The sequence below is a fragment of the Mesoplodon densirostris genome, chromosome 8 (genome assembly GCF_025265405.1).
Source record: "Mesoplodon densirostris isolate mMesDen1 chromosome 8, mMesDen1 primary haplotype, whole genome shotgun sequence".
Taxonomy (NCBI): Eukaryota; Metazoa; Chordata; class Mammalia; order Artiodactyla; family Ziphiidae; genus Mesoplodon; species Mesoplodon densirostris.
Window position 1 is genome coordinate 63,916,689 of NC_082668.1, and position 24,965 is coordinate 63,941,653.

The 24,965-nt window shown below is 34.0% G+C and overlaps 1 protein-coding gene across 1 annotated transcript in view; it reads left to right on the top strand.

The window, feature by feature from the left end:
• The window catches only part of KYNU (kynureninase), a 101,709-nt gene extending 88,614 nt beyond the window's left edge, over nt 1–13,095 (top strand). The window contains 5 exon segments of the mRNA XM_060106815.1: nt 3,760–3,812; nt 5,674–5,759; nt 11,401–11,631; nt 12,948–13,064; nt 13,066–13,095. Coding sequence (XP_059962798.1) covers nt 3,760–3,812; nt 5,674–5,759; nt 11,401–11,631; nt 12,948–13,064; nt 13,066–13,095 — 517 coding nt within the window.
• Nucleotides 13,096–24,965: the final 11,870 nt, after the last annotated feature.

The window sequence follows — 24,965 nt, forward strand, 5'->3', positions numbered from 1 at the left end:
TGTAAATTTTATAGCTGTTACTCATTTGTTTTCTAGAGGGGTGCACCAATAATACATATTCCCATAATAATACATGAACGTTACTTATAAAACATGTTAATACTAAAAGAGTCCTTAATAAAACTTTGGAAGTTTTTCTACTCTAAGAGGACAGCAAATGTTATCTCAATGTAGCTTTCATTTGTATTTTTCTTATCATTAGTTAGGTGGAGAGCTCTTTTTAAAAAAAATTTTTTGAGCCATTTTCCTTTTCTATATATGTTGGTCATTTTTGGGGGGGTTGTTATTTTTGCATTATTAATCTCTAGATTTTTTTTTTTTTTTTTTTTTTTTGCGATATGCGGGCCTCTCACTGTTGTGGCCTCTCCCATCGCAGAGCACAGGCTCCAGACGCACAGGCTCAGTGGCCATGGCTCACAGGCCCAGCCGCTCGGCGGCATGTGGGATCTTCCCGGACCGGGGCATGAACCCATGTCCCCTGCATCGGCAGGCGGACTCTCAACCACTGCACCACCAGGGAAGCCCTATCTCTAGATATTTTTTTTTTTTTTTTTTTTTTTTTTTTTTTTTTTTTTTTTTTGGGGTATGCGGGCCTCTCACTGTTGCGGCCTCCCCCGTTGCGGAGCACAGGCTCCGGATGCGCAGGCTCCGGATGCGCAGGCCCAGCGGCCATGGCTCACGGGCCCAGCCGCTCCGCGGCATATGGGATCCTCCCAGACCGGGGCACGAACCCGTATCCCCTGCATCGGCAGGCGGACTCTCAACCACTGCGCCACCAGGGAGGCCCTCTAGATATTTTTATACTACAAAGATTAACCTCTTGTGACATAAGTTGCAAACATCACTTGACAGAACTTTCTCTTATGACTCATTGGTCTATGGAGATGATTCTATAACTTTTTCAGCTTTATTAATACAATGAATGGTATATTAGTTGATTTGTTAACACAGTTCCACACTGTTTTCATTTTGAATTTTTATAATATAGTATTATTTTGTCATAGCTGTTATGTTGTAGCTGTTATGTCAATGTCATAGCTGTTATTTTTTAGGAATTTTTAAAAATTATTTGTTTTTCCATATGGCATTAGAATCAGCTTGCAAGTACCAAATGAAAATAAAATCTGTTTGTATATTTTACTGGGGTTATATAAATTTATACATCAATTTGAGGAGAATTGATTTTTAAAAAAAAAAATTATTTATTTGTTTGTTTGTTTTTGGCTGCGTTGGGTCTTTTTTGCTGCACACAAGACTTTCTCTAGTCGGGGGGTGATGGGGGGTTACTCTTCATTGCGGTGCGTGGGCTTTTCATTGCAGTGGCTTCTCCTGTTGTGGAGCACGGGTTCTAGGCACATGGGTTTCAGTAGTTGTGGCTCACTGGCTCAATAGTTGTAGCACACGGGTTTAGTTGCTCCGTGGCACATGGGATCTTACCAGACCAGGGCTCAAACCTGTGTCCCCTGCATTGGCAGGCAGATTCTTAACCACTGCACCACCAGGGAAGTCCTGTCGTTTTTCTTGATGTTGAAAATTTTTCAAGTATTTTTGCTCTTGCTGTACAGATTCAGAAGTATTTAAACTTTTTTTATGTAGGTCTGGAATATTTCTTATTAATATATCAGCTTGTTGAAATTGTAAACTTCAGATATTTAGTTCTCATATTAATTTTGTACCAGATTACCAAATTAAATTATCTTTTTGTTCATACCAGCTACAAAATTGTTTAATTTGAAAGTAGTGATAATTTACTACCTCTTTTTTCAATTAGTATAACTGTAAAATCTTAGTACTAATGAAAGTAACTTTGGTGTTTCTCCATTATGTCTAAGTTTGACTTGGATGTGAATAAAGAAAAAATTAAAAATTTTAACATTTTGGCCATAATTACATATAAATGCATACAATATATTTTATGCTAAAATTGGAAACATAGTTTAAATATTGGTATCTCCATTTTATTCTTTTTGAATATACATTCTTTCAAATATGATTTTTATAATGGCTACATAATATTCCATCATATAAAAGTTGTATAATTTATTTTATTATTTCTGTGTTACAAGATATTGTGGTTGCTGTGACACTGTAAATAGTATTGTGTTCATTGTCCTAGCACACACATCATAGTGTACTCCAAATAGTGTAATCCGAATAGTCCTTTGGATAAACTGGAACAAGTAAAAGTACTGGGACAGAAAACTATACAATATTTAATTTATATTTTCAAACTGTACTCCATAAAGGCTTTATTACTTATATATTCATTATTAGACAAAGAGCTTATTTCCTTTTTACTAAATTCTTGATGCAAATAGACATATAAATTTTAAATGACTTTGCCAATTTGGTATGTGAAGCATGGTCTGATCTTCTTGTTTTTTCATATTTTTAATTATTACTGAGATTGAGGGTTCCCCCCCCCCCAGAATTCATGGGGCATATGCATTTCTCCTTTTATAAATGCCTTGTCCCTGCTTCGTGGCTGTGTAGTTTTGGGGGCACTGCCCTTTCTCTGATGAAAAAACTCTTGGTGAAAACTTTTAAATGTGGCAAACAGCTTCCTTCTCCCCATCATTGGTTTTTGTTTTGGTTTTTCATTTGTTTTTTCTTTGTAATACAGAATTTTAAATGTGTCTGAATATATAGATATGTTCCTTTATATTTTCTTTGGTTTTCATAGTTAGAAATTTTTCTTTTAAGAATCATATAAATATATGAACATATTTTCTTCATCTTTGCATTTTTTGGAATGTTACAATTATCACTTATTAAATTGTTGTATGATCTGAGGACTGTTTTTTATATTTTCTGCCATGTTCCATTTATCTCCCTGATGCTTCTTTTAATAGTATTGTGCTCATTCATTTAACGAATTTTGTAATATACTATATAATATAGAGCATATTCACCTTTATACTCTTCTATTTCAAAATTTATTATTTTCACTCATATATTCTATATAAACTTAACAACATTTTGCCAAATCCAAAAACAACATACTTGGAATTTTTAATTTTGGCAGTATTAAAACTAGCAATTTATTTAGGAAGAATTGATTATCAGGAATATTGTATTTCTCTTTCTCAAATTTTATATTTTTCTTTAGATATTTTGTAATTTTTTTCATCTAATAAGCACACACACATACATATGATTTGTCCTACATATATTGTATTTTATATCTGGCTAATTAACATTCTTATTAAAATCTGAAAGTAACAATTTCTTTAGAAAATTATTTTAAATTTTTCAAAAATTATATAGGTTATTTTTATGCCATTTCTCTTTAGAGAGCTTACTGCAAGAAAAATACATTATTGTATTAATCACTTTATTTTTGAGCTTTCTTTTCACCTTTGTTTTAATATCTAAAAAAAAACAACATTTTTGTTCATTTTAGTTAATTTTAAATAAGAACAAGGTCATTAAGTACAGGTCTCCAGATGATTTAACTTTGCAAAGGTAATACAACTAATAACAAGAATAAATTGATTTTATACTCAATCTCAAGAAGGTTATAAATATTAATTGCCTTATGATATCATATAGTATTTATATGCTTAAGTATTTGATGACTTGTATCATAAATGATTTTAAAACACAGGCCCTAGAGTCCTATATTAATTGTGACTATTTTTATAGACCAAAATATCAAATGTTAGTATTTATGTTTTAGCTTAGTGGGATGGTTTGGCCTATACTAATTGTGACTATTTTTATAGACCAAAATATCAAATGTTATTATTTATGTTTCAGGTTAGTGGGATGGTTTGGCCATGAATTAAGCACCAGATTTAAGATGGATAACAGTAAGTGTATTCAATTTTACTTCACAAGTCACTTTGTCTTAACTTTATTTCAATTTTCATCTGTCTTTATATGATATGTAATATACATGCCTCATGGAGAGTGCACTTTGAAAATGCCACTGAGAATTCTTAAAATAAGAAATGACATTTCTTCAGTGTAAGACTAAGTGTTCATAGATTTTAGCATGATTTTGAGTCTATCGTTTCATAGGGAAATAAGAAGAAGTGAAATCTAAAGTACTCAGATCTCATCAATATGGAGTACCTAAAACATCAGGCAGGGAAAACAGAAGGAATTGTTGGCTTGAGGTCAGACCCAGAGAGACTTAGGTATCAAACCCACTTTGCTGCTTAATAGTTTTGTGATGTTGCACATATTTATCATTTTGGATTTTTTGGGTTTTTTCCTCACATATCTAATGTGAATAATAATATTTCAGGGTTTCGTTTGAGGGCAGGACACATTCTAAGCTATAAACCAAGTAGCATACTATTTAATAAATGTTCATTTTTATCCCTCTATTTTCCCAAAATTTCCTTCTTTTGTGGCTTTCACCACATACCAAATACTAACCCTAATGGGTAGAAATGAAAGTACACCATGCGCAGGGAGTTATCAAATTGCCCTATTTCTTTTTCCTGAGTGACTTTATTCTTCCATCACATGGGATACAGAGAACTTCCTAAATGTTGTGAGAATTAAACTTAAACTTGATCCTTCAGCCTGCTTCCAACCCTGAGATATGATTTTAAATATATTCACATTTGCACCAACCAAGATGCAAAGAATAAAGATGGGCTCTTCAGTCATATCAGGAAAGCTGTGTTTCATCTTGGCCGCTGAAGTAATGAACTCTGTTATTATGCCAGTTATTTAAATTGTTTGTAGTGGGTTTTCTTATCTGTAAATGAGGGAGCTGGATTAGATCAGGGGTGGACAAAGGTTTTCTATGAAGGGTCAGATTGGAGATATGCTAAGCTTTTGGGGCTATGCTGTTTCTGTGGCACAACTCTGCCATTGTGGTGCTAAAGCAGCCACAAAAATACATAAATGAATGAATGTGGCTACGTTCCAATAAAACTTTATTTACAAAAACAAGTGGTGGGCCAGATTTGACCCACAGGATATAGTTTGACTAGCCTTAATTAGATGCATCTCTAAAGACCCAGAAAATTCTCTCACTCTTAGTCAGTATTAGTTTATAACTTTATCTCTAACTAGCAGTTTTAACTCTTGGATTTAACTTGCAACTATTCAATCTAATTAATTATAATTAGGATAATGTCTGCTATTAATTTACCTTTTTAATATATCATACTTAGGCAGATCATTTTTTTTAAAGCTTTTTTTTTTTCTTCTTTCCCAAGAGAAGCTACTTGACCTAGTAATCCTAATGTTAAAAGTCACCTTCCTAGGTCATTTCATTTATATTTCTGCCTTTGGGTGACATTACAATTACAAGCCATTCGAATCTTGATATCTTCCCCTTGTTGACATGGTTTCATAATAGAAAGGCAAAGCATGGAGAAGAACAAGGAATGCTGGCTTGGGGATGAGAGGGCAGAGGATGGGGTGCCAAAAATCTTCTAGATGACATTATGTTTGTCTTGTGTCTAAGGGCTCTAATTTTTGGTAGGCTGCTATGAAGGTGGGGGCAGAGGAGATGGAAGTTTTAAGTGAAGGAAAATATGCCCGTATTTTAGGTCCATGGCGTTTCTCTTAAATATCTCAGAAATCCCAGGAGGAAAAGTTTTTAAGTCTTAAATTTTTCCTCTCTACTTTACTGTCATAAAAAAAATCCATAAAGGACACCTTTTTAGGCAAACATTCTACAAAAATGACATGATATTAATTTTTCAGAACTGCAGTTAATTCCTGGGGTCAATGGATTCCGAATTTCAAATCCTCCCATTCTACTGGTCTGTTCCTTACATGCTAGTTTAGAGGTAAGTGATCTATGCTTCAGCCTTCCCACATCTTTACCTGAGACATGTTGTTTATCTGCTGATTAATCAGCTAGATTAATATGCAATGTGCATAAACAACAGAGGAAGGGCAGGGTTCTCCATTAGGACAGTGACTGTGTGCTAATGTCACTTTTTATTTATATATTCAGCCCCCAACCCAAGGCTTGGCACACTGTTGGCACTTAATAAATGTTCAGTGAAACTTACCTGGGGTGACACATTTTTAGTTCCACTTAGAATTTGTGTGAACCTGAATAAGTTATTTAATCTTCTACTGGTCTCTCTATATACAAAACAAACATGCAATATTTAAGTCTTGATTAATTCACTCATTCAAACACTTACTTATTAAGAAATTATTGTGTGCTGGACGATGTTGTGATTACTGAGGACTCTGTTTCTTCTAGTTCTGTGAGTCAATGAACTGACAAACTGCCATGTGACAAAACTATAGGAAGACTTTAGGAGGTTGGGGAGAGTATGAATAGTCAGAGTAAACCAAAGATGAGTAAGGTTGTCCCATGAGGTAGGGTGGATTTTCTTTTTCCCCATTGGGGTTTCTATAACATTATAGCCACGTTTAATTTCTACTATTACTGGCTCAATATTTTTCTTTAAGTTCATTCATGCTTCTACTTAAAATTAGTCTCACCCTAAATAATAGGGTACTTACCTATATCTATTCATTTTTACACACATATAATGCATATATATATGTCTCCTAACTAATTATTTGGATATTGGATATTCATTAATTTCATATTAAGACTAAATTTATCTAAGTAAATATATATTGTTAATAATTATATCTATATAATAATAGTATTAATACATATATTAAGGCAATATATATTTTATATACATACATTTAAGTAAAATATATTTTAAGTAAATATACATATATGTTTCTAATAGAGATTTTAAATATATAGATATTCAAATAAAATTTTGATTTTATGTTTTTTTTAAAAATTGAAAGCCTCCTAAAATCATCTAGTTTAGGAAATTCTACTGTGGCGTATTTTGGCATGAGTGACCGGATAAAGGCTTCCAAAATCTCTTCCAAACTTAAAATTCTAGAATTCTGTGAACATTCACAGTAGTTTCTCATTTTGGCCACTGGACAGCAGCGTCACGTTCCTCTGTTTTTATACAGCTTCACCACTAGATAGTAGTAATCAACTCATTTCATTTCATCCCAATTTAAAGAGCACATACTCAGTATGACCACTAGATGGAGCTTGTGCTGTTTTCACTTTTGGGCAGGTTTTTTTTGTTGTTGTTTTGTTTTGTTTTTAAGTTGAAATAGACCCAGTAACAAGATTTAGCAGGCAGTGATACATATTTAAAAAAATCTTTTTCAGGGGGGTGATGAAATCTACTCGGCAAATCAAATAACGATATTTGATTTGCTTTCAAAATATCCAACCTGAGGAACACTTCCGTTAAACATTTTTATTTTATTCTGTTCTATTTTATTTTATTTTTTTTGGCCGCATTGCGTGTTTGTTGCTGCGAGCCGACTTTTCTCTAGTTGCGGCGAGCCAGGGCTACTTTCGATGCAGTGCATGGGCTTTTCATTGCGGTGGCTTCCCTGGTTGCGGAGCACGGGCTCTAGGCATGCGGGCTTCAGTAGTCGCAGCATGCGGGCTCAGTTGTTGCAGTGCATAGGTTCAGTAGTTGTGGCGCAAGGGCTCAGTAGTTGTGGCTTGCGGGCTCTAGAGCGCAGGCTCAGTAGTTGTGGCACACAGGTTTAGCTGCTCTGCAGCAATGTGGGATCTTCCCGGACCAGAGATCGAACCCGTTTCCCTTGCATTGGCAGGCGGATTCTTAACCACTGAGCACCAGGGATGTCCCCCGTTAAACATTTTAAAAGAAGATAACGTTTTGCTTATTTTGAAAGTTTATATCAGGGAGAAGATGAATTATAGTAAGAAAAAACAAGGCACCAAGGAATACCTTAGGAAAAACTAGTACTTAAAGTTTCCTCTGATTTTATCTTTGCAAATGACTTCCTAGCCATATCTAGAAAATGTCTTTTAGACACTATCACTTTGGTATTCTCTGCAGTGGACTGACTGTTGTTCGGTATTCACCTCTTCTGCCACAGGAAGTCTTATTCCTATTTTCCCTACCAATAGTTTTCTTCCACACTGTATTATAGTCACCTAGACATGGTTTCTATTCTCAGCTGGAATATGAAGACTGATTTATCTTCTCCTTTAATATCCAAACTTAAACTTGAGAAAAAGACTCTAAATGCCACAGAAGAGGTATGTACACTGCTCTGGAGCTTCTTATCACTTAAGCGTTTCCTGCATCCTCTTGGAGATATCTTATTAAATCATTCACTGTCGAGGCTATGTTCTAACCAAAATTATCTTTAAGTAATCAAGCCTTGTGTTAAAGAAGGTGTTTTGGAAATTCTTGCTTCCTATTATAAATTGCAAAATTCTGAAATTACAAAATAATACATTTCATTGTTTCCCATTCTCTACTTAACTGTTAAAACACTGTACTTTCTAGATGTTTCTGAGTTTGCCATGTGAGTGTCAGTGAATTAACCGATTCAGTACTTACCTTATTTATTTAAAAGTTATGCATATAGGAGATAGGTAGCTGAAGTTTGAGTAAATGAAAGAAATAAATACATGAATCAAGCTACCTTTCGTTGTTATCTCTACTTCCCTTTCGAAAAATATTCTCACACAGTCAAATGCCAACTGAAGAAGAGATTCTATACTTAAGAATCAATGTACATGGATATGATTTCAGATTTGCAATACAGAGAATTTTTAAAAAAGATTAATTATGGCTTTGTTCACAATTAATGTGTATTTGATTGATTGATGGATACCATGGAAAATAGCACCTTATAATTAGTTTCAAAATGTTTCTTCATACTGCTGCCTATTTAATCTTTTGTACAATAATTTAAAAAATACTGTGGATCAAGAGAAAGAGCAATAAAGTAGGAAGCAGGAGGCAAATACTCTATCCCTCACTGGGACACTAAGTGTGACCTTCAACAAGTGACAACTACTCTTGAATTCATTTGCCTCAATTTTTTAATGAAGATGTTTGGACCAGATTACTTCAGAGGTCACCTCAACCTTCTAATTACTAACTTGAAATTAAACAATATTTATATTGTATTTTGCAGAGTCATATTTCTATGTAGTGATTAGGTAGACAATTTTAGACTTTTTCAGTACATAAATATACAATTAAATAAATACCTTAAATATATAAAATTAGAGCATTCAATTAAAATACAGGGCAAGTCAGAAGAAATGTACTCTGTCTTTCCTCAGAGTTATTAGGGAGCCAATTTTAAGAATTTAAGAATTGAAAACATCATGCTATACTTATTTTTCCTATTTAAACATATCTAACTTTTCTAGCTTTGCATTTATTTTAATTAGCAAGAAAACTCACCCAAATAGTGGAAACTCTGCCAAGAATTCTGTTATAAGCTGAATATTTTCAAACTACACTTTTCATTTTTCCTAATTAAAAAAAAAAATATTCCACAGTACTGAAAGCATGAAAATAATGAGAAGCAAAAAAAAAAAAAAAAGAAAGAAAAAGAAAAAAGGACATTTATTCTACTTCACTGTTAACTCCTATTATCCCCTCTTGATATTTTTATCTGAGGCCTCAGTAGAGACTTTTACACTCTGAGAAGAACTTAAGACTGCCTCAGAATGCAGCTCTCTTGTTGTGGTTGTAATGTGGAAATTAGTTTTACATTTAAAAGTTATTTTATTATTAACAAAGAGTCATGATATGTTAAAACTGAGATATCTGTCATGAAAAAAAAATTGGTTGCTTGCTATCAAATCTGCAAGAGGAAAAAACTTCATTAAAAAAAAAAACCTATAAACTTAATATTCCCCAAAGTCTTACTAACCTATGAATACAAATGAAATACCATTAAAAGTACTACTTTATACATTGTCCCCATCTGCATCTTATGGGGCCCAAAGCGGATCCAGAAAGTGTACTAGAATTATTTAAATAATTAAAATGTCCTCAAATTATTATTAATCTCCAAAGAGAAATTTGTAAAGATTCCTGTCACATTTTTTTTTTTTTTAAATTCCAAACCTGACAGCCAAACCACTGGTGGGCTACACCTTACCTGTCCCTGCTCCTGCCCTCTGTAAGAATGTTGATTCTTGGATCAGGATCTCTTGATCCAAAACTTGGAGGTGTTCCCTTGAGTCTTCATTGTGCCAAATCTATGGACATTTTGTTTTACACAGGAAATGAAGAGATGCCTCTTACCAAACTCCATGTAACTGGCCTAAAGTAGCATTTTTTTGCACTGAATATGTCAGATGCTTTTTGACATGGACCTCAAAGACCTCAGCTTCTATTTGCAGCTGAACTCTTCCCAGGCTGCAGACACAGTCCATGACGTCTGGTTGGGAAGAGAGGCAGATAGCTTTCTATCCTCTGATTTTCCTCTCTTCCTTCAAGACATTACCTTACATACAACTCTCATCCTCTCCTTCAGCCACATCCACAGCCTCCATGCAATAGGTCAAGAAAATCTATGCCTGAATGGTTGAGTTCTAGTAGAATGCCTGCCCACACATGCCATGTGTATACAGAGAAAAAACTATTTTCATAGACTTCAAAAAGCATAGATATCACCAAATGACCCTATGTTTGCTCAGTGGCATAACATGATACAGAAAAGGGACATTAAGTGGCTTGCCAGTGCATCATTCTCTGTTTGCAGTTATTTCAGTTCTTATATGTAGAATATATTTTTAAACTCTACTTGACCTTAAGAGATAAGCTAGAAAAGCATGTCTGTTCTGACCCCTAATGTTCCAATACCAGTTATTTTGTGCCCTTTTGTCACTCATCTTAATATAAGACACCTCAGGCAGCAACTGGCAGTATTTTCACACCAGTGTTAGAGTTTAGCAGGGGAGAAAATGATGAAAGAAGAAAAAAAGGAAGACCAAATGCTTCAGTAATAATACATGCATTATCTAACATTATTTCCTTTTCTGACAAAACTTAGCATCACTATTTAACTATTTGTTTTCTTACTGTTAAACTGAATACTGTTAAACTGAAGGAGATTTAGGAATTGGTAAAACAAATATAAATAATATTGGTAACATTGCCTTCCACATAAGCATTTAGCTCTTACTGCACCATTTTGTGGATTAAACAAACTTTATATGAGAATAGAAAAAAAATCTTGATTATGATTGTATAAAATGTTTGGAGGAAAATTTTTGACATTTATAACAGTTAAATGTATTTATTAAGGTATGTTTTACTTGTACTAATTATATGAAGCTAATTTAAAATAACTCTGAAGGAACATTATGTTCACTTATTTTTTTCTGCTTTTGCAGGTATTGTTTAAATGACATTTGTACAGTTTTTCTGTCATGGACACTTTGCGTTTAATTTTTAATAGCAAAGCACTTAAAAGAGGACATGTTTTCACAAAAAGATTATCTAAAATGGATGTTTTATTGGAAAGGTCAAAACTGGGCATTTCCCTTTTTTTATGTGTGATTTACAGTTAAATTTTGCTTCTTTATAAATCAACAAGAAACCGTGAACCTGATTGTTTCTTATTCTGCAGATCTTTAGGCAAGCGACTATGAAAGCACTGAGGAGAAAATCTATTTTGCTAACTGGTTATCTGGAATACATGATCAAGCATCACTTCAGCCAGGATAAAGCAGAAACCAAGAAAACAGTTGTGAACATAATTACTCCATCCCGTATAGAGGATCGTGGCTGCCAGCTAACCCTAACATTTTCTATTCCAATTAAATATGTTTTCCAAGAACTAGAAAAAAGAGGAGTGGTTGTACGTATATCTCTTGCTTTGTTACCAGGTTTTTCTCTATGGGTTACATGTTGAGCACAAAATTTGAATTTTTTTGTTTATTCATTTTTCCATGTTATTTCACATCAGTCAGTGAGGATAAGTTAAATGCCAACTAAGTATTCAGCACTGTGCTAAATAAGTGAAGGGCACGGAGATCTGTCATTTCTGATAAAAGGGAAGAAACCACAAATTTTGGTTGCAGGAAAGAGTTTTATGTAATTTATCCATTATTTTCATTAGAGTTTGGATAGAAAAAAATTTAGTGAAAACCCTAATATATTATATATTTATTGAATAAGTGGAATTAAAGAACATACAATATAGTAAAGGGAGAAAAAGGAAATCAGTCTTACTTAGTTGTTTGATTGAACTAAATTATTTTCAACTTTTTCACTTCAGTCAAGAAAGATATGTAGACACAGCTTAAGAGTGTTAATGTTGTATGGATTTTTTTTTTTTAACTGTTGGGCCTAAGTAGCCCTCTTAGTCTCTTGAAGAGAACTAAAAAGTATTTAATGAGTAATTTCAGGAAAAATGGTGATAACATATCTATTTCCAGATTTAGAAACTGCTGCATTCAGTCTTCCAAACCTTTAGGAGAGGTATCCCCAGATTCTGAAGACACAAATCAGAATATCAGCATTCCAAATCACACTCTACCATTTACAAGCCATGTGCTCCTGGGAAAGTTAGTAAACAACTATTGACTTCAGATCCTTCATCTGTATTTTTGCTGCAAAAATACTTACCTCAAAAGTTGTTATGGAATAAAATGTGCCAGCACACATAAACCATTTATTATATTGTCTAGCCTATAGGGCGTGGTTCTTAAAGACAGTCATAGTGATCTTCAGACTATGCTGAATTATCTGAGCCCAATTCATGAGATTAGGGATTACTGAATTTAATGGAAATATAACTAAAACTCTCCAGATCTCAGTGAGGTTCTCAATCATTGAAATGTGTGCAAGGGTTCCAGTCTCTCCAGGGTCTCTCCACAGATAAACTGTATACTCGATCCATTGGTTGCTTAAAAAGGATCATTGCTGACTGGACTTCAGGAAAGTACTTAGGATATTCATGTACCAACCCATTAATATTTTAATTATTATTAAGAGGGGAGTTTCAAATAACATAGAAACACTATGCTTTACTTAAAGAGAAAAAAATTGCTTATATATTAAGTTTTAGGGAAATCAGTATGAATGTTTTATGTAAGTTTCTCTTGAATGTGGATTTCCATTATATGAATGATGCCAACATTATTGTGGTTTTACTTTTTGTTTCCCCTACAGTGTGACAAAAGGGATCCAAATGGGATTCGAGTGGCTCCAGTTCCTCTCTACAATTCTTTCCATGATGTTTATAAATTTATCAATCTGCTCATTTCTGCACTTGACTCTGCAGAAACAAAAAATAGCCGAGTTTTCCATAGCAACTTAAGCAAATAATATGGAAAGCCTGTGGTTATTTTATTACTATTATTCAAGTTTTAATTACTTCAAAACTGATTACACATAACTGGCAATGAATTATTTACTTTACAGAAAAACAAGACAATTTTTTAAGGGTCTGTGGCCTTGAGATATCTGTATGGCTGTCCAATTTCTTGGTGTTCGGTGGATCAAAGTCTTTACTAGGGCAAGTATTATGTACACAGTCTTGATTAGCTGTCATGTTTCATTGTTAATGAAATGTTTTTTGTTGGTTTAATGTATAATTTGACTGACAACTTCACAATGTATGTGGAAAATTTTGTGTCAATTTTAGAAATATAACGTTAATTTCAATTTACCAAAGAGTTTCTCATAGGCACTGTAGTTGAACAATCTGATGTATGTATGCTTTTTACAATGTTCCATCTAACTCCAATCTGAGGAAAAGAAAATGCATTTTCTAGGGCAGTGGCTTTCAAATATTTTGGTCATAATCCACACTAAGGGATACATTTAATAACAGAGTTTAATTTGTGTACAAGCCTTATTTCATTGATTCTAATACACATTTTTTTTAATCGTATGTTAACATCTGGTAAAAAAGAAATGTCTTTCAGTTTTCATTCTGCAGCTTCTTACAATTGCCATTGGCCATTCTTTCATGTTACCATCCCTGACATTACCATGATTTTCATAGTGAGTAGATATCATCCTAGATCTGGCTTTAAAAATGGTATATATAGCAAAAACAAAAGTTGCATAAATTATTTGCTTGTGCTTTCATATTTATTATTTTATCTCATTACAACTAATGTTGGTTGAAGCTCATTAAATTGATTTCTTTACTCACTCTAGGGTCCTAATCCATTTTTCAAGGATGTCCCCTTATTTAATGTTATCATAATCTCTTGGTTTTGTTTAATGGGAAATTATCCTGATAAAAGACTTTAGATGCTACTATGTCTCTAAAATAGTGAAATAAATCACTCTAAGATACTTGTGATTGAGGATTAAAGTTAGGAAATAAGTGCTTCATCACTCAAGCTCTAACCCAAATCTATGGACCTTTGTTAATCACTATGAAAACACAACAGTTACATTCAGCCCTGTAAGATCCCCCTAGTTCTCAGCTGTTGATGCCATAACCACTATTCATGAACTGGCAAAATATTCTACATTTGCATACATAAGCAGCAAGAAAGAGTGACTATGACGGTATTAGCTTAGCCAACCACTTTGAGTGGTAGAGTTAAATAAAAAGTTGCAGAGCTCTGACACCAACACCAGCAACTACTGATATTTATCGAGTACTTCCCATGTACCATGTATTGTGCTATTCTATTTACATGATATCTCACTTAATTGAGTGGTTGCATAATTGCTTTAGAAAACCTTCCCACCTCCACTTTTGACAAAACTCATCTTTCATAGATGGAAAAATTGCCAAAACCTTAAAATCTGACCATACATGACTTCATCTAGAAGAAGTTGTTTTTGAACATCACAGTGGTAAAAAAAAAAGACATAATTTCAGCTCTCAGGTAACAGGTAGCTTAGTGGGGAAACAGATAGTAAACCTATAAACATCCAAGTAAACATATAATTACAAACTGTAACTTCTTCTATGAAAGATAAACGGTGATACTATGAGAGAAAAATCTTAGGGGTATTAACTAGATGGTTGAATAAGGGAAGGTATATGAAGGTGCTTATCAGTTAAAGTTCTAAAATATTTCATGTTAATCACATTAAAATTACATCAAATTATGTAAACAAACCATTCAAAGCATCATCAGCACTCTGTCCTCACCACCCAGGTGAAGAAAGAGCAGTAGAAACTCGCTTGCTCACAGACTCTGGGAGGGCTCATGCCAAAGAGTACTTCCCAGAACTTCTGCTGCCAGTGTCCTTGTCCACACCATGAGCTACAGTCACCCCCCGCCTCTACAGGAGACCCTCCAACACTAACAGATTCACAGAAAGACAGACAAGATGAAAAGGCAGAGGGCTATGTACCAGATGAAGGAACAAGATAAAACCCCAGAAAAACAACTAATGAAGTGGAGATAGGTAACAACTTTCTAGAAAAAGAATTCAGAATAATGATAGTGAAGATGATCCAGGACCTCAGAAAAAGAATGGAGGCAAAGATCGAGAAAATGTAAGAAATGTTTAGCAAAGACCTAGAAGAATTAAAGAACAAACAAACAGAGATGAACAATACAATAACTGAAATGAAAACTACAATGGAAGGAATCAATAGCAGGATAACTGAGGCAGAAGAACGGATAAGTGACCTGGAAGAAAAAATGATGGAATTCACTGCTGCAGATCAGAATACAGAAAAAAGAATGAAAAGAAGTGAAGACAGCCTAAGAGACCTCTGGGACAACATTAAACACAACAACATTCACATCATAGGGGTCCCAGAAGAAGAGAGAGAGAAAGGACCCGAGAACATATTTGAAGAGATTATAGTCGAAAACTTCCCTAACATGGGAAAGGAAATAGCCACCCAAGTCCAGGAAGCACAGAGTCCCATACAGGATAAACCCAAAGAGAAACACGCCGAGACACATAGTAATCAAACTGGCAAAAATTAAAGACAAAGAAAAATTATTGAAAGCAGCAAGGGAAAAATGACAAATAACATACAAGGGAACTCCCATAAGGTTAACAGCTGATTTCTCAGCAGAAACTCTACAAGCCAGAAGGGAGAGGTATGATATACTTAAAGTGATGAAAGGGAAGAACCTACAACCAAGATTACTCTACCCGGCAAAGATCTCATTCAGATTCGATGGAGAAATCAAAACCTTAACAGACAAGCAAAAGCTAAGAGAATTCAGCACCACCAAACCAGCTCTACAACAAATGCTAAAGGAACTTCTCTAAGTGGGAAACACAAGAGAAGAAAAACAAACCCAAAACAATTAAGAAAATGGTAATAGGAACATACTTATCGATAATCACCTTAAATGTGAATGGATTAAATGCTCCTACTAAATGACAGACTCATTGGATGGATACGAAAACAAGACACATATATATGCTGTCTACAAGAGACCCACTTCAGACCTAGGGACACATACACACTGAAAGTGAGGGGATAGAAAAAGACATTCCATGCAAATGGAAATCAAAAAAAAGCTGGAGTAGCAATACTCGTATCAGATAAAATAGACTTTAAAATAAAGAATGTTACAAGAGACAAGGAAGGACACTACATAATGATCAAGGGATCAATCCAAGAAGAAGATATAACAATTATAAATATATATGCACCCAACACAGGAGCACCTCAATACATGAGGCAACTGCTAACAGCTATAAAAGAGAAAATCGACAGTAACAGAATAAGAGTGGGGGACTTTAACACCTCATTTACACCAATGGACAGATCATCCAAAATGAAAATAAATAAGGAAACAGAAGCTTTAAATGACACAATAGACCCAATAGATTTAATTGATATTTATAGGACATTCTATCCAAAAACAGAAGATTACACTTTCTTCTCAAGTACGCACGGAACATTCTCCAGGATAGATCATATCTTGGGTCACAAACCAAGCCACAGTAAATTTAAGAAAATTCAAATCATATCAAGCATCTTTTCTGACCACAACACTGTGAGATTAGAAATGAATTACAGGGAAAAACACAAACTCATGGAGGCTAAACAGCACATTACCAAATAACCAAGAGATCACTGAAGAAATCAAAGAGGAAATCAAAAAATACCTAGAGACATATGACAATGAAAACATGACGATCCAAAACCTATGGGATGCAGCAAAAGCAGTTCTAAGAGGGAAGTTTATAGCTATACAAGCCTGCCTCAAGAAACAAGAAAAATCTCAAATAAACAATCTAACCTTATACCTAACGGAACTAGAGAAAGAAGAACAAAGAAAACATAAAGTTAGCAGAAGGAAAGAAACCATAAAAATCAGAGCAGAAATATATGAAATAGAAACAAAACAATAGCAAAGATCAATAAAAAAGATAAACAAAGAAGATAAACAAAATTGGTAAACCATTAGCTAGACTCATCAAGAAAAAGAGGGAGAGGACTCAAATCAGTAAAATTAGAAATGAAAAAGGAGAAGTTATAACAGATACTGCAGAAATACAAAGCATTCTAAGAGACAATTACAAGCAACTCTATGCCAATAAAATGGACAACCTGGAAGAAATGGACAAATTCTTAGAAAGGTATAAACTTCCAAGACTGAACCAGGAAGAAACAGAAAATATGAACACACCAATCACAAGTAATGAAATTGAAACTGTGATTAAAAATCTTCCAACAAACAAAAGTCCCAGACCCAATGGCTTCACAGGAGAATTCTATCAAACATTTAGAGAAGAGCTAACACCCATCCTTCTCAAACTCTTCCAAAAAAATTTCAGAGGAAGGAACACTCCCAACCTCATTCTATGAGGCCACCATCACCATGATAACAAAACCAGACAAAGGTATTACAAAAAAAGAAAATTACAGACCAATATCACTGATGAATATAGATGCAAAAATCCTCAACAAAATACTAGCAAACAGAATCCAACATATTAAAAGGATCATACACCATGATCAAGTGGGATTTATCCCAGGGATGCAAGGATTCTTCAATATACGTAAATCAGTCAATGTGATAAACCATATTAACAAATTGAAGAATAAAAACCATAGGATCATCTCAATAGAGGCAGAAAAAGCTTTTGACAAAATTCAACACCCATTTATGATAAAAACTCTCCAGAAAGTGGGCGTAGAGGGAACCTACCTCAACATAACAAAGACCATATATGACACACCCAAAGCAAACATCATTCTCAATGGTGAAAAACTGAAAGCATTTCCTCTAAGATCAGGAACAAGACAAGGATGTCCACTCTCACCACTGTTATTCAACATAGTTTTGGAAATCCTAGCCATGGCAATCAGAGAAGAAAAGGAAATAAAAGGAATACAAATTGGAAAAAAAGAAGTAAAACTGTCACTGCTTGTAGATGACATGACACTATATATAGGGAATCCTAAAGATGCCAGCAGAAAACTAGTAGAGCTAATCAATGAATTTGGTAAAGTTGCAGGATACAAAATTAATGCACAGAAATCTCTTGCATTCCTACACACTAATGATGAAATATCTGAAAGAGAAATAAAGGAAACACTCTCATTTACCATTGCAACAAAAAGAATCAAATACCTAGGAATAAATCTACCTAGGGAGACAAAAGACCTGTATGCAGAAAACTATAAGACACTGATGAAAGAAATTAAAGATGAAACCAACAGATGGAGAGATATACCATGTTCTTGGATTGGAAGAATCAATATTGTGAAAATGACTATACTACCCAAAGCAATCTACAGATTCAATGCAATCCCTATCAATGGTATTTTTTATGGAACTAGAACAAAAAATCTTAAAATTTGTATGGAGACACAAAAGACCCTGAATAGCCAAAGCAGTCTTGAGGGAAAAAAACAGAGCGGGAGGAATCAGACTCCCTGACTGCAGACTATACTACAAAGCTACAGTAATCAAGACAATATGGTACTGGCACAAGAAAAGAAACATAGATCAATGGAACAAGATAGAAAGCCCAGAGATAAACCCACGCACCTATGGTTAACTAATCTATGACAAAGGAGGCAAGGATATACAATGGAGAAAAGACAGTCTCTTCAATAAGTGGTGCTGGGAAAACTGGACAGCTACATGTAAAAGAATGAAATTAGAACACTCCCTAACACCATACACAAAAATAGACTCAAAATGGATTTAAGACCTAAATATAAGACCAGACACTATAAAACTCTTAGAGGAAAACATAGGAAGAACACTCTTTGACATAAATCACAGCAAGATTTTTTTTTTTTTTTTTTTTTTTTTTGCGATACACGGGCCTCTCGCTGTTGTGGTTTCTCCCGTTGCGGAGCACAGGCTCCGGACACGCAGGCTCAGCGGCCATGGCTCATGGGCCCCGCCGCTCCGTGGCATGTGGGATCTTCCCGGACTGGGGCACGAACCCGTGTTCCCTGCATTGGCAGGCGGACTCGCAACCACTGCGCCACCAGGGAAGCCCTCAGCAGCAAGATATTTTTTGATCCACCTCCTAGAGTAATGGAAGTATAAACAAAAATAAACAAATGGGACCTAATGAAACTTAAAACCTTTTGCACAGCAAAGGAAACCATAAACAAGACGAAAAGACAACCCTCAGAATGGGAGAAAATATTTGCAAACCAATCAACAGACAAAGGATTAATCTCCAAAATTTATAAACAGCTCATACAGCTCAATATTAAAAAAACCAACAACCCAGTCCAAAAATGGGCAGAAGACTTAAATAGACATTTCTCCAAAGAACATACAGATGGCCAAGAAGCACATGAAAAGCTGCTCAACATCACTAATTATTAGAGAAATGCAAATAAAAACTACAATGAGGTATCACCTCACACCAGTTAGAATGGCATCATCAGAAAATCTACAAACAACAAATGCTGTAGAGGGTGTGGAGAAAAGGGAACACTCTTGCACTGTTGGTGGGAATGTAAATTGATACAGCCACTATGCAGAACAGTGTGGACGTTCCTTAATAAACTAAAAATAGAATTACCATATGATCCAGCAATCCCACTACTGGGCATATACCCAGAGAAAACCATAGTTCAAAAAGACACATGCACCCCAATTTTCATTGCAGCACTATGTACAATAGCCAGGTCATGGAAGCAACTTAAATGCCCATCAACAGATGAATGGATAAAGAAGATGTGGTACATATATACAATGGAATATTACTCAGCCATAAAAAGGAACGAAATTGGGTCATTTGCAGAGATGTGGATGGATCCAGAGATTGTCATACAGAGTGAAGCAAGTCAGAAAGAGAAAAACAGATATCGTATATTAACGCATATACATGGAACCTAGAAAAATGGTTCTGATGAACCGGTTTGCAGGGCAGAAATTGAGACACAGATGTAGAGAACAAACATATGGACACCAAGGGGGGAAAGTGGCGGGGTGGTGGTTGTGGTGGTGTGATGAATTGGGCGGTAGGGATTGACATGTATACAATTATGTGTATAAAATTGATGACTAATAAGGACCTGCTGTATAAAAAAATAAGTAAAATAAAAATAAATTAAAAAAAAGAAACTCGCTTTCTCCCACTTACACCCCCCACCTTCCCCAAACGCAGAGATAATCATCGAACTAAATTTTGTGTTAATCATTCCCTTACTTTCTTTCAAATTTTATAACTATGCATGTACCCATAAAAATATATTAACTAAATTTGCCTGTGTGTGAACTTTATATAAATGTAATCGTACTGTATATATTCTTCTACTTCTTTTGCTCAGCATCATGTTTTTTGAGATTCATTCATGTGTTACACATAGCTTTTCATTCATTTTCATTGCTGCTCAGTATTCTATTGTATAATTAGAATTATAATTCATTCTACTACTGTTGAAGATGTGAGTTGTTCCAAATATTTGTAATATTGCAACAATGCTGCTATTAACATTCTTAGTGTAAAACATATTTAGTAAAACATATGTATCCAAATTCCTGTCTCAAGTTCCTAGGGAACCAAATCTAAGACACCATTTCCTTACTAGTCTTAATAATCATAAGTATTTTATATTCTATATCTAAGATATGATGAATTACAGTTCTGTTTCTGTTGCTTTTCACATATAATGCTAGTTTCCTTGTATATATTGTAATTCTTAACTTTAAAGTGCTCGCTTATCTTGACCCTGTGGAATTCTTTGGGAACTGGGTTAAAGTGTGTTATTTGAAAGGTATTCACATTTGCTTCTGCCAGTTGCTGAGGGTCAATTCTGACTTGTTTTCAGGTTTTTCAACTCACATGAACAGCATGCAACTGGATATATTAATCCATGTGAGGACCAATTAATAGTTACAAATCTTCACAAGTTATTAATTTTTCTTGCTGATCCTTTATATAGTCTTTGGTTCTCAACATTATGCCAGGCTCTCCTATCAGCTTACTTACCTTGGCCAATCCTAGGCTTGTCTCATGTCCTATTTAGTTATCAACACTGAAGCTCAGTGACTCTGGGATTCAGCAGAAATTCTGAGGATGAAAGCCATGCCTTGATCCTAAGCTTACTTTGATCTTTGCTTACTTCCCAGTTTCCTGCTTTTATTTCATTTTGGGGTTCTGAGAATTTCTCACTTCTGTGCCATCTCATTTTAAAAGGCTTTTTTGTTGTCATTCTTTTTTTTTTTTTCTTTCTGGTATCTAATCCCCTACAACATGCTAAACTGTCAAGAAATGGTTTATGACTGAAAACAATATATATATATGTATATATATATATATATATATATATATATATATATATATATATATATATATATATATATATATACTTCCTGTTTTCTTAAGTAGAATGTGTGAAAAATGAATTGCACTTTCTCAGTAACTCATGCACATCTATATAAATATCAATTCTTTTATAGCGATGCCCTTGGGTGCTATTGTAATACATAGGTCTGTTTGTGTAATTGTGAAATTATTATACAAAGCTTACTGGAGAAAAGGCTGGATGTGAAGTCAATAACTTATTTTCAAATTAAATAAATAAACTTTTTCTACAGCTATTTTCTGCGCAATAACTTTCTACTTATTCTTGAGTTCAAAACTATACGGGTTTACATTCAAATTTTGTTATGTCTTTGTTTCACAAATTGAAGTTGCTAGAGCATTGATTTGTAAGTAAATGGATTTTGGCATAATCTTAAGAAAGAAACCTGCAAACACCCTGAAAGCACACTATAAAGCACAACATGGTAATCACTGGATTAGGGCACCCTATTACTGAGATGATGGATTTGATGCTTGTGTGGGCCATTAGCATCTGCACTATGTGTTTGAGAAAGGTACAGGATATGTACCCAGCCCTCTAGTAGTAGTATTTTTAATCTTGGCAAGATGTACTCTCAAAGATATGTACCCAGCCCTCTAGTAGTAGTATTTTTAATCTTGGCAAGATGTACTCTCAAAGGACAAAATGATAAAGAGGATCACTATAATGGATTTAAACATTTCTGATGTGGTTTTGGCTTATTGCAATTATTCTTTTTATTAATGATCTAGTATTCTGATTTTTGACTCTTTAAAGTGGCTCCTGAGTCCTTTTGACATTACCTCAGCTATTTTTTGATAGCTTCATTGCTTTTGGTCTGACGAGATGTAGGCTTACTTTGTATATTTCCTACCTCAAACTTGACATCACTCATTTCTTTAAGAATATGCAATTTCTTTTGGAGAAAAGTGGCATTTAGAAACCATAATCTTAACAGTAAGAGTGCTCATTATAATTAGGTTGATCATTATTTCCACGATTTTCAGTAAAAGCATTAGGAAATATATATTTTTATGAGAAATTATATCTTTATTTCATATTCATCTTTTCAATTTAATTTAGGATAACAGAGTTTTAATTTAACTTTATCTATTTTATATTTTTATCTCGTGCTGAAAATCTTTGTTCTAATAATATTATCATATATAATATACACTATCATATATATGCATATATATTATATATATAGTTTTAGAATTAGTAATACTAAAGCTATCATAAACAATATGATGAAAACAGTTTAAGATCTTTTGGAAACTTCTTTTTGTCCTTAGAATACATCTCACTAGGAATAGTAAGTCAGATTACTGTGTTTTAAAGGCACTTGTAATAACTCTTCTCTGTATGGTTCCATCACCAATTGTATACATATTTAGGTTCAGTACTTTGGAATTATCTTTTCAATCTTTATAAATTTCATTTTAGATATAAAAATTATTTCAGAATTGTGTAATATAATTGGACAATTTCAACTTCAAATCTGCAAGCCAGGTATATTCAGAAAACTCTAGATTCTGTCCCTATTCCCTTCATCCTATTTCCTCCCACTATTTATACATTTTTTTTCATGCTTTGGTTTATCCTTTCTTTTACTTTACATATAGATAGATAGATATAGTTATAAATATAGGTAAATATATGTATATTTCTCTCCTTCCTTATATAATATATAATAAATATAGTAGCATGTTACAAATACTTGCTTCCACTTTGGAAAAACATTCTTTTATAGAAAATTATAGTTAATACTTAAGGAATAATAGAATTAGAAAATAATTCATTTTCAATTCTTATTAGAATAATTGGTTCAGGCAAAGATCAAACATTATAGGAAGAGTTGACGAGAAAGTACATAGTGGGGGCATTGGATTGTTACCGCCTAAACTCACTGATCATCACTAATACCAGTAAAAATGGAGCAACCTGTAACTATGTGCCTGTGATGCAGGCTATTTACTAAGGATATAATAAACCTGAATCCAATAAAACTTTAGGGCTATTTTCCAGTTTATAACAATGTGAGGAATGGAGGAACAAGCTAAATGACCCCACAGACCCCACAGAGAAGCAAATATGGGCCATTCTATATGGCAACTGGTTGGGTTTCTTCAACAAGTCAATAGCATGAATAAGATAGGGAAGAGCTGAGGGAGAAGGAACTATTCTGGATTATGAGGCTGAAGAGACAGCAAGCAAATGCAACGTGTGTACTTAGTTTGGATCTTGATTCACAGACCAACTATAAAAATATATTGCTGAGAGAACTGAGAACATCTGAATGAGAAAATAATTTTTATTCAATTTGTTAGCTGTGATAGCTACTGTGGATGTAAGAAGATGTTAGTATATCTAGGTATATATACCAAGTACATAGGAATAAAATGATGAAGTCTGGAATTTGCTTTAAAATTCCTTTGTTCCCTCCCTCCCCCCCCAAAAAAATAGAAAGAGTTTCTTATTATATCATGTATATAATATTTCCCACTACATATTTTTATGATGGAAACAACCCCTTCTGCCTTCACGTGTCAAAAAGTTGTTTCCATGATTTCCTTATGACGGATTTTGAAAGGAACAATATATCCTATGCTTATTTGCATATTTGTCTTTTCTTCCTATTTAATATCTTAAATCAAATGAGAATAGTGTTTTAAAGCATGACTTCTCATGAAAAACAAAGAAACTAACTAACATTGGATTCCTGGGCCTCAGTTTCAATTTCAATCACATATACTCATAATATTATTTTAGGTGAAAAGAACTGCATTTGGGTGCCAATATTTACTAAACAGAGGTCTTAATTTACTCTTTCCCAGTATGTGGGAGCTTCATTTCATGCAGCTCTCCTTGCACTCTATTGTGCTAAAACAGCAAGCTTGTCAAGAATGGAGACATTGCAATGATATATGCAGAGTCTATGGGAGACATTTTCTCTATGGGTTAAAGTAAGTAGTTGGATCAAAGTCAGGACGTAGATGCTACAGCTGGTCTAGGAAAAAACGGCAATTAAGAGGAAAAAAAAGAACAGAAAGAGAGAATCACAGACAGTCTTTTTTTAGGTGGCAACAACAGAACCAGACTGTTTGAAACTGGTAACTGACTCCAAATGTCACATTTTTCACTGAATTCTAAGTAATATTGCTATTTCATAACTGTTATTTGGTTGTATTGATGGCCATATTAACTTACTTTGTAACAAACTTGTTACATATATTTTTACATACTATATCTGTTATCTTTCTCTTTCTTATGTATCTTTCTCTCAACAATACTTAGGAGGATTGAAGAAAAGCATATCAAAGCTTAGAGAACACTTCCTTTGAATGACTTTCAATCCAGCCAAATTTGGCACGTTTATTGTGATCAACTTATGCACTTCTGTGCAGTTCAATATCCAGTACCTGTGTGATTACCTATCCATCAGAAAATTTCATCTTCCTTAAATATTTCAA